General features: G+C 35.4%; 1 protein-coding gene across 1 annotated transcript in view; it reads left to right on the plus strand.

The window, feature by feature from the left end:
* The window catches only part of ALKAL1 (ALK and LTK ligand 1), a gene marked incomplete at both ends in the record, with an annotated part of 34,468 nt that extends 23,492 nt beyond the window's left edge, over positions 1-10,976 (plus strand). The window contains 3 exons of the mRNA XM_080338730.1: positions 4,578-4,631; positions 8,492-8,572; positions 10,912-10,976. Of these exons, the coding sequence (XP_080194856.1) occupies positions 4,578-4,631; positions 8,492-8,572; positions 10,912-10,976 (200 nt within the window). The remainder of the gene's footprint in view (positions 1-4,577; positions 4,632-8,491; positions 8,573-10,911) is intronic.
* Between the last annotated feature and the right edge of the window lie 352 nt (positions 10,977-11,328).

Consider the following 11,328-nt stretch of genomic DNA (forward strand, 5'->3'; position numbering starts at 1 on the left):
GAATTAACATTGGATATTCCATAAAACATATAATTATTAAATCAGCCTAAAAATGCTAAGCTTTAAACGTGTTGTGAAGAGCACTTTAGCAGCTGCATGTAAATCTGAGAAGTATTTATGTGGCAGACAGAGCTATAGTGATAAGTAATGCCATTTGTGCTTTTATGTTCTGTTGGATAAACTTACATTTTCCTGGAACATTTACTGTGGAGAAGTTTTTTTCCATTCATAGTTTAAGAGTTGATTTTTTACTTTTTGTTTGTTTGTTTGTTTGTTTTGTTAGTAATTGAGGAACCTTTGGATTGTTGTTTCTTTTTGTTTGGCTTCTTTTTTTGTTTGTTTTTGGTGTTGGTTTTGGTTTGTGTTTTTGTTTGGTTTTTTTTGGTGTGTATTTTTGTTGTTGTTATTTGTTGTTTTTGTTTTCTGTTGCATGAATATTCTTTCAAAAAGAGAATATTGTGATTCTTGATGAAGACTTTTTTTTCTTATATAGAAAGATTAAGGGGCTTGGCCACTGAAGCAGAGCCTGAACTCTGCTACTTCACATTTTCTACCCTTGCCTACAGCAAGTACAGCCTGCAGTAAGATGTTGTAGGTGTAGGCCTGCACTAGGCCAAGAGCAGGAGTAATTTTTGCTGGCTAATTTACACTATTTCCCTGAATAAGTTAAAAATAAGCAAAGGCTGCCTGTTGGGAGCATAAAGAAATTGAGATCTTGATTTTTTTCTGCCAAGGTGATATCACCTGGGGATGTGGAATTTTCATGTCCCAAGCCAACAAACTGTTGTATGGGTTTAGCTTATTTCAGTGCCACAAGTGCAAGTCATATTTATGCTACAGAAGGATATGCTGTCACAACTTTGCAGTCTGATCAGACAAAAAACAGAGAGACTGAAGGCACAGAAAAGTAAAAAGCCTCATCCAACATGAGTGAACAATGTCTTATACTGCAGGTTGAGCATATGCCTGAGCCCAGAGCTCTGGCCTATTTAGTCTTCTACCTCTCTTAATCATGTCCAAATTAGTGAAAAATTAAACATTCATGTCAGCTACCAGGTGCTGAATAACAACTGAAAAGTGCACAGAATGATTTTCTAGGGAATTAGCTTAACAAAAGTGATTTAAATCAGGTTTGGAAAGTTTACAACAAAATGAAAGAGTGGGGAACTGGAGCAGCTGTTGCTTACTGCTGCTTAGCTCAGACCTTGCTAGCTCTCCCAATCATCTCTTTTATCCCAGCATGGTATAAAACCCAAGCAGATCCTGTCATCTTTTACCCAAAGGCATGAGACCTTCTGTGTAGTGCCACAACTTGAGAAAATTAACTGTATGAATGAATTAGAAACAAATTTGCAGTATGAACTTCACCATTCTGTTCTGTGAAACAGTGCTGGAAAATCCTCTATATTTGTCTTGTCCCTAGATTTTTGCCATAAATGTTGCTAGCATTTTAGACAGAAGATCCAGTAAAAGATCTGTTCTACCACCTTATGATAGTTGTCCATGGCCATCGCTGTCTGTGGAAGGGGTGTAGTATGGGCAGCATTTTGCCCCAAATGAGTAATTTTCTAAGGACACACATAGAAGTGTGTATCTAATGTGTGTCTTGCCTGACGTAAATAAGAAACTAATCCTTGAACTAAGATTATTTATTATTATAAACTGAGATTATACCCAGGATGAACCCAGAGCCAATAGCAAACATGCCTTTTAACTCAGATTTACTCTCTCTGGTGAGCAGTACAGATTTTGTAAGCCTGGGCACAAGAATGACACAGTCCAAATATTCTCTCGGCTGATTAAAAACAGTTACTTTATCCCATGGGGTATATACGCGCTGCATTTTATTAGTTTGTGTAACATGGTCTTGAGGCAAGAATTCATTTAGTATACCCACTCCACTTAATATTTCCTGTTCATGTGGGTTTCACACATAAAATATTTTATTATTTTATTTTCCTGTTTCTATTGTGTTTTTGCCCAGTGTGACTTCCAAGTGTTTTTATTTTAGTAATGCTTTGCCAATCTATCTTATTATATCCATGTTTTTGCTTTTCACTTGTGAAATTAAAATGTCAAAGGAATTTAAATACATTGTGGGGATGTGACTGTAAATTGTGAGAATTGATATTAAACTCTCCTAATAGATGATAGATCCCACATGGAATGTGATTGGAGCAACTAAGAGTTTGTTAGAAGACAGGAAAAGCTGGCCTAGAGGTTTTGTCCTGATAATTTTTCACTGCCTTATAAAAGCATCCTGTGCAGACTTGGGATCTTGCTCCTGGCTGCAGCGTGATATGGTCAGGAGTCAGTGATACATATTCTGTTCCAAAAAGATGTTCATTAGTTTGATTGAAACACTAAGTACTTTGAGAACTCAGCCTCACAGTTATTTACAGATAGGAGGACTTGGCTATGCTGCTGCAAGATGAAGAAAAATACTGTTCGTGTTGGGCAACTCATAGTAGAGGCAGAGTTGTCCCTGCCATTAGAGCCAGTGGACAGAAGTGTTCCAGTAATCTGTGCTGCCTGTGATTTTTATACAAATGAACTTGGGTTGTCTTTGTGGAGGGCTAGGGGCTCACTGATTGTGTTTTACTAAGCAAATGCTGTATACTATGAAGAAAAACGAACGCTTGAAGAGAGCTGAACCGTGGGCACATGTTGAAAAGCTGGTTATTGCCTGGAGGGATGGCAGCCGCAGCAGGAGAGGGACAGGCACACAGTCAGTATCATTCAGCCACTCACCAACACACAACTGACCCAGTTTTCCCTATTGGGGCAAGCGTAGCCGGCTGCCATGAACCTTGGGACAATGTAGGTTACTCGTGGGAAGCAGAGCCTGCAGCACTCCTTCTCAGGCTTACTGACACAGCTACAGCTGCAATTTTATGCTTGCAATGCCTAGCTCCTTCCCTGAGCATCAAATCTGTATCCTGTTTTACCTTATGTGCATTTAGGGGTGAGGTTTTGGCTGTATACTGTATTATAGACTTTTCCTAAAAATTTTTATGGGGCAAAAGGCAGCTACTGTTCCTACAGCAAATTCTACAGACTTTGAAAGGACCTGGCTCTAAATGTTCTCTATCAGAGGAAGAACGGCCTGTTCTTAGCCCAGCCTTCACCAGGCTTTGGTTATTTGTCAGTACTGGTCCACTTGAGGCATCTCATTCAAAACTCGTATAGATTGCTTCACTATTTTGCCTTTTTGTATGCTTCATTTCATGGGTTTGTAAACTACCTGAAATTTCATGTCACTAAAACTCTAAGTTTGATTAGTAAGAGGTAATATTTCATTTGCAATAACAAAACAAGTTAAAACTGAGATTTCAAAAAAATCTTAGATAAATTGGGTCCACTAACCTTGCTGAGTTGCAGTAGAGACTTCGGCATTTTAGCTTAAAATCCTAGCCTAAAAATACACTCATATAACCTCTGAAAAACTGCCTAAAACAGTAAAAAAATATTTTGGCAGATAACCAACACCTTCCTGTAGCATGAAAGGAAACTTGCTCTCTTCTTAGATAAATGTTAATTCAGATGAGGAATTGAGGGGGAAAAAAAAAAAAAAGGAAAAAAAAAAAAAAAAAGAAGAAGTAGGACAATTCAATTATATTAGTGATAAGGAAATATTTTTAGTGAATAACTTTAGCTGCAGGTCCTAATGTGTCAAGTTAATCATGTTCCTTGTGTTAGTGCTAAGAAAGGCATTTCTTTTGAATTTAACGTGACACACAACTGTTATATACAGTCACTGTCTGCAATAATCACTGCAGTCACGCAAGATATTTTTTGATACAGTTTTTCAGTGGAAAATCTGTGACATTGAGGGAAAATGTAGTAATTCTGAGAATATTTACTTACATTAAAAGTTTCCATAATAAGCCAGAGACAGTATCACACTGTAAAAAAAAGAATAGTTATTATAGTTTTTGTGTTAGCTCCAATTTCTGTTCTGCCTGATTCCTTTGGCTATTCTGAGACTTGTATTTTCTCTTATACTTTTTGGAAAATTACTATGTAGGGAAAGGGAATATTTTAAAATCCACAGCAGTTTTCCTAGGAGAGGAGTGCTGTTTTTTGACTAACAGTGCAATGGAAATATGGATCACTCATATCTATCTTAGATGATCTGAAAGAGAATGCTCCTCAGTTACCTGTTATTTCAAAGCCCAAAGTATGGTATTTAATTCATATTTATCTAGGTATTTTACATAATTTACTCAGGTAGTCAAATGCTTGTCATATTATGATAATTTATTTATTATTTATATAGATCTTTATAAAATATATCTCAAATCAGACCTAAGATGTATAGAAATGATTGTCAGAAAATCTGATAGAGTGTATTGTAGCATGACCGTTTGGTGTCCAGCTGTGAATTACCTGAAATGTCTCACAATGTTGTTTACATACATTAGGATAAAAACAAACCAAACAAACAATGAAAGTCAATTTCATAGTTAATTTAGGAAGCTACTGGGTCTCTTTACAGCAGACATCATGGCATATTATGCTTTCAGAGCTTTTTTTGTAATTCCTATATTACATACATTTTTTTCTTCTCTCCTTAGAGAGTTTGCCAAGAGATTCCAGTCTAAAAGACAAATTCATAAAACATTTTACAGGTAAGGCAGCTGCTTGCTCTGAGTTTATCTACATATGCATATTCTAAGTAGTCGTAAGAGTCACAACATTAACTTTTTTTGAGGTTCTGCAGTGAGTTTAACATTTGTAAAGTTAAATTTGCATTTATTAGGACTAGAACTTTTTTCCAGACTCTAATTGTGTTTGAGTCTCTCTTTCAATAGACTAAAATATCTTTCAAAACAAGGTAAGTTAAAACATTCATGATTTAAAACCTATGGTTTCATTTCTCTCATCCTATTATTGCATGTTAATTCGCATCTACACTACAAGTTCAATAGTTTTGGGTACTGAATGCATATGTCTGTATGTCATAGATACTGCATTGTATATCTATGTGCAAACAATTTGCAGTATTGTGTTAAAAATGTGCTATGTGTGAGCACCTTTCTGCTATCTCTGCCAAGTAATATTTTAATGTTTTAAAATTTTAACATTTTTAATGTTAGATATATGTAATTTTTGCATAATTTTTGTCAGTCCTACTGTATTTATTTTTGAGATCACTAATTTTAAAACTCCCCATTGGACTGCATGTATTTTTCAGAAACAGAACTATGTGAATGTTTAAGTTTTCACTATATTAGGGAAACAATTTTTGTCTTCTGTCTCAAGATGTACACAGGTGGATGCTCATTTTAACAAATCAATCAAATAGAACAAGGAAGGATTAAACAGTGCAAATGAATCAGAAAAATAATTTGTTATTTCATATATGAAAGCTTAGTATGATTACACTCAAGTACTCATACTTGAAAACTGAGATGGAGTTTTATAATGCATTTACTTTTGGGACTTTATTTTGTAACTGGAAAAATATTGTACCCTGTGAATATAAACAAAAAGATTTGCCAACAGCAAGATCCTTGCTCTGATTCTTTTCTCTCCAGTTCCAAATGTTCTGGAATTCAGAAAAGTGAAGGTTTCAGAGTATGACACTGCAAATCTGTAGGTGATTTTAAATGTTACTGGGATTAGTAAAACTAAAAACAAGAAAAACTAGAAAAAAAGTTGGCAGAAGGAGCATGAAAAAGAGATTTGGAAAATGCATTTCCCCTTGCTGGAAATTTCAGGCAGTCCTTCTCAAGAAAGGAAAGAATCTGTTGTGTCTTTCACCTGGGGAAGGTGTCCTCAATCCTTTAGGACAAGCACAACCTTAAGTAACTTTCTGCCAACTGCTAACTGCCACCTAACAGCATCTACAGGAAACATACCACACCAGCTGGCCCTTGACTCTTGCAGTAAACCAGAGTAATTAGGAACTTTACAATTTTCAGTCTATATGAGAAGGAAATGAACATATGGATTCTAACTGTGCTATCCTATGTAGCACAGGAATACTGAAAATTCCTCCCTTGGGAAGACAGGCAAGAAAGATTTGGTTATGTTAATACTCAGTCCATTTCCTTTTCATTTTTAACTTTGGATACTGCTCAGCTACCATATAAAGCTCAACATAAGAATCTGGAGAAGCTAAATAATGCATACAGAACAAGTTTTATTACTCGAAAATGACAATGAAAAACAACCATGAGTTTTACAGAAGGTATTTTGAGAATACTAAATCATAGAAAAGAAAAAGAGCAAAAAAGACTTGAAGGCCTGTTTCTGGAGCCATTCATTAAATTAATAGTCCTTTTCTACTTGAGCATCTATAATCAAAATTGCTGAAATTATTTGACTAGAATTAGCTGGAGTGAATAAGGAAAACAGGTTCATTCCAAAATCATTGAAGCTTCTTCTTTGTTGGTTTAGATTTTCTGCCTACCTTTTTTTTTTTTTTTTTTTTAATTATGCTTTTAAGGTCTCCAGTGATCGTTTTTTCTGCCTGGTTGTTGTTGTTGTTGTTTTTGTTGTTGTTATTTTCTACAGCTTTTTTTGGTCCTGTAATCTGTGGATGTTTCCTTAGAATACAGCCTAACTTTCTTGATTCTGTTCAAATCAAAATCTTTTTTCTATCAATCTCAGTTATGTAAACTGTTCAGATATAGTTCAGATATGTTCAAGAGTTAAGACATCCTAAATTAATAAAGTCGTGAAAAATAAAAGAGAAGGAGAAATCAACATTATCTTTACAGTCCATTATCTTTACAGTATCAGGGTTAAGAAAATTATTGTACACTTTTAGTATGCCAAGAATAGTAGACACATTTTAAAACCAAATAAGAACCACATGTAACAGTCCTCAACTATAGGAAAAATCATAAATAATCTTGTAAGTCATAAAGTTATCTATCAATTCAGCTTGAAAAGCCAGCTGACACATTGTGCTCTGTAAAGCACAAGTAAAATTAACAGACTATTTTAGATGGCAGGGAAGAAAGCTAGAAAACCATATATTATCTGAGGGTACAAGGAATTTATTTAATGCCAAAAGCTGATGTTATCTCCATGTATCTTGGATAATTTCAAATTACATACTTTCTCTTGAGCCTAATCACTCAGATAAAAAAAGACAACAATCTCCTTGTTCAAAGTTGCAAGGACTGCTTTGTGAGTTTGTTTAAAAGCCTATTTACAGCTGAAAAATCTCATTAAATCCACATATTACTGTATACTATATCTAATGTCCAAGTGTGTTCACTAACGTAGAGAGGAATCTTCTCTCAAGCTTGTGATGGTTTGGCTCCACTATCCAGAGATAATTGTCTTAGTATGTTTTACCAGGCTGATAATCCACCTTTCAAGTGACAAAATAAATAAGTTTTGCCCTGAAATGTTTGCTATCTTCCTCTGACAGTGTAGTCAACACAGCCTGCTTCCTATGGATCCTTTTGTAGCATTGTTGAAAAAAATCTATTCTTGTCGAGGGTTCCTATTTGTGCTGAATTTAGGGGATGCAAGTTAAATTTATTTGGTTCAGTCACTGTCAATTTATGTCAGTGTTTTCTCTCCAAATCACAGGAAACTCATCCCTAGCTGTCAAGTGGTTATGTTGCTAAGCAGGTTACGTGATGTAAATAATGCATTTTTGCTCTGCTTTTGAATTCAGATGCCATCAGTAATACCTTCCCTGGGCCAACAGCAATCATGGAAGGGCTCTTTCACAACTGGTTACCTTTGAGCCATGATTTGGAGACCAGTGGCTATATACTCATATCAAATACTAATGCAAACAGATGACACTGATATCCAGAGAAGGGAGCACAGGCTGAGAAAACAGACACGCAGCACGCTACACCCTGGGCACACATGGATTTGCCTCACCCAAACATTGAAACACGTACTGCCCTCTGCATGTCTGCACTTTCTTGCTAGGACTACTTTAAGAAATCAGGTTCCTAGATGATATTCAGCTGTCATTATTCTACCTCAACACCCATGCTGTATGTTAAGAACTTTGTATACCATCTATGTGCAAACTAGAAGAATTAGTAAGTGAAGCTACTTCATCTTTCCAGGACTTAGAAACTCATATTTGATAAAATGTTGCTTTTATTTATCTTTAGAAATAAAATTTTAATTCCATCTACATTTGAACACTGACTACTGAGCAAACAAAATTCTTTTGTAGTGGCACCATTCTATTTTTCACCATATAAGAAATGTTATTGTTAATATTGAATTAGTGGAATTTCAAGGCTAATCCAGTCCATCATTTCCAAGGGCCATTTTTTTGTTATTCAGACTATGAGCATAATAGCGTAGCAATAGTGTTTCTTTCTGTTATTTCAGTAGCATTATTATTATTGTATTGCATCATAATTGTTTACAGTGTAATAAAAGACTAAATGTACATTTGTCAAAACACATGGGAATTCTATGCATTGATATCATTCATTGAAGCTGCAGAGCAGTGACGTTGAAAGCTTGTGGTTAACTCCTGCTTACTCTCAAACAGGGCCAGTCACATTTTCATCAGAGTGTAGCAAGCACTTTCATCGACTGTATCACAACACAAGGGACTGCTCAACACCAGCTTGTAAGTAGTAATTAACATACCTTGAAATGCCAGCTGAGATACTTGTTTTAAAGAAACTCACTTTTCCTACTAAGTGTTTGATATGCTGGTCCTTTTGTAACTGTTACTCTTTAACACTATAGTACAGGATATATCCAAGGTCTTCTAATATACAAAGATTTTCTATCTATGCACTTACAGCCAGCTTCATATAATGGAGTTCCTTCAAAGCGAGACTAACATAAATGAAATGAAAACTGCACTCTGAAAAAACAGGCTATGCAGAGGGCAGATATGAAGCCATATTCTCCTTCCTGCTCCCTTTAGCTCTACTTAGTAACTCAGGCAATAAAGTAAAACCTGAACAACTCCCTACCTTCTGTTAATCCTCAATAGTATGGTTATAACTTGATTTTGAGCATTTTTCAGTTTGTGATGTTAATTTTCTAATATATGCTCACTCTTAAAGAACAAAAAAAAAATCAATTATTTCATCATGTCTGTTATTGATACATGCAGTTCTTATCAAACAATATTCCAGTAAGAGAGTCACAGAAGTTTTGCTTTAACACAGCCTGAATGTAATTTTATCAGAAAGACTGAAAAATAAAAGTGTCCTAAGATATTATTAAATGGATAAAACAAACAAAACCCCCTGAAACAAACAAACAAAAAATCCATGCAAAATGGAAATCCCTTAAAAATAAGTTACTTCAGTGTTTCCTGAAGTAACTTATTCTTTAAGGGATTTCCATTTTGCTTGGAAATTGTCTTAGAAAGGACAATTCAAATAAAGTGAGTGGAAAAGAAATAATACAATTTAATTAGAAACACTGGTGATGTGTAAGTGCACACTATGGACCGAGGTGCTTTAGAAATTTTCCAGGATTTAACATGAAAAAATAATGACCCTTCTTGTCTGTATCACTTAGAAAGATGGTAAGCACTTTTTGTGAGCAGCTGAGATGCTCTTTCACCAAAGCTCAGCACCTCAAAGGGTCTGACCTTTAAAAGGGGATGGAGCAGCTCTCGTCTCTGTCCACCCTTACACTGATCAGAAGTTGGAATGTAAAAATCCATGGCTGATTCTCAAAAGACATACATATAACTTTGTAAGTAGACACATGAGTAGGTTAGACATATATATATTACATGCTGCATAACAAAAATACTGTGCATTTTGCAGATTGCATACCTTGAATACATGGATCCACATTGTATGGGTTTTATTTGGATTTTCCTGTGTTGCCTAAGTACTTCATTTATTTATGAAGAAACACAGGCACAATCTTTCTCTTCTAATTAAATAACTTTTCTCTAAAATTAAAAACAAACTTGTGGTTAGGAGTGTGTGAAGAACTCATTTTTAAGATCAACTAGCACGACAAAACATATAACAAAAAAATGCAATTAAAAGCAAAGCAGGGGGTTTTAAATCCATTTTGTCAGCCAAACTCACAGCAATGATTTTCATTCAACCTGAAATGTTCTGTTGATCTGAAAAGAAGAATTAAATCCTTAGAATTGTCTTCACTTTATACAGCACTCAGGGTTTAGAACAGCTACCAAGGCTGATGATAGCCAGGATCTTTTCCAACCCCTTCAGAGGGGTTTGATATTTTCTTTCAGGGACACCTTAGCCACCATAGGTTTTCTAGATGAGCTACTTCTTCTCCTACTAACACAGTTATATTCTGTACAAACATTCCCTGAAGCACCGAATCCAGTTTGGCATTCAGTCTCTTGCTGTTTGTCACAATTTCTATTAAGTTTTATTAAAATACTTACCAAGTAAGGGAAGAAAATGGCACCTAAGCGTTCCTTGTTACCAAAGAACTAGATCTTTGCATCAGAAAGGGTGACCATTTGAACCAAGGACACCAGTGAGATAGCAAGTAGGACACTAGTATCTCCAGTCTGATGATTAAGACATTTACTTGATTGTGGAAAATATGGATTTCTGTCAATGTTAATACTAAATGGTACAATAAAAAAGTTTGAAAGAGTCTGACCTCAAACTGCTTCATAGTCTACTGGTGAGAATAGCCTCCCAGTTAGTGAGTTAAATTCCTTAAGATAAAGTTGGGGTTTGAAACTGGGCTTCTATAGCTTAGAAGAAAATCATCTAGTGGAAAAATAATTGCTGCCATCACTTATATTTCCTCTAGAGCCCTGTCTAGAATAAGATTCAATCTAATTTTGCATGTTGCACACATAATTTCATGATTTTCCATCAGAGAACGATTTCAATGCATAGAGTGTCTGAAACTGTAGTACATATTCTACACTTAATTTTATGCATTTTTTAGGGTATCTGGCAACTAAAATTCATTATTGCTGTGGGTAATTTTGTTTTATAGATTATAAAAGGTGTGCAAGGTTGCTAACAAGATTAGCAATGAGCCCTTTGTGTACACAGTCCTAAGATGTTTGCTATGTAAGTATCATTTTTCCCACTCATTTTCTTATTTGTGGAATCGTCTAGTGATTTACTTCACACTTGTACCACGTTATCAGGTGTGCATATAGTAATGTGGTATTAACAGAGTGGAATGCATCTTAATTCAGGTCTGGCATTGCTCTAAGGACCAACTGGGTCCTCATGGAAATACATAGAAGCACAGACACCTCAGAAATAAGTCCCACTATAATGTCCTACCAGTCACTTGTGGCACCGTAGTCCATAATTATGCTCTGGGTCACCTCTTACTGTTCAAAATTTTGAAAAGGAGCCTGGTTGGTGAAAGAGAAAAATGCATGGGGACTTCATCAACATT

The sequence above is a fragment of the Nesoenas mayeri genome (assembly GCF_963082525.1).
Source record: "Nesoenas mayeri genome assembly, chromosome: 2".
Lineage (NCBI taxonomy): Eukaryota > Metazoa > Chordata > Aves > Columbiformes > Columbidae > Nesoenas > Nesoenas mayeri.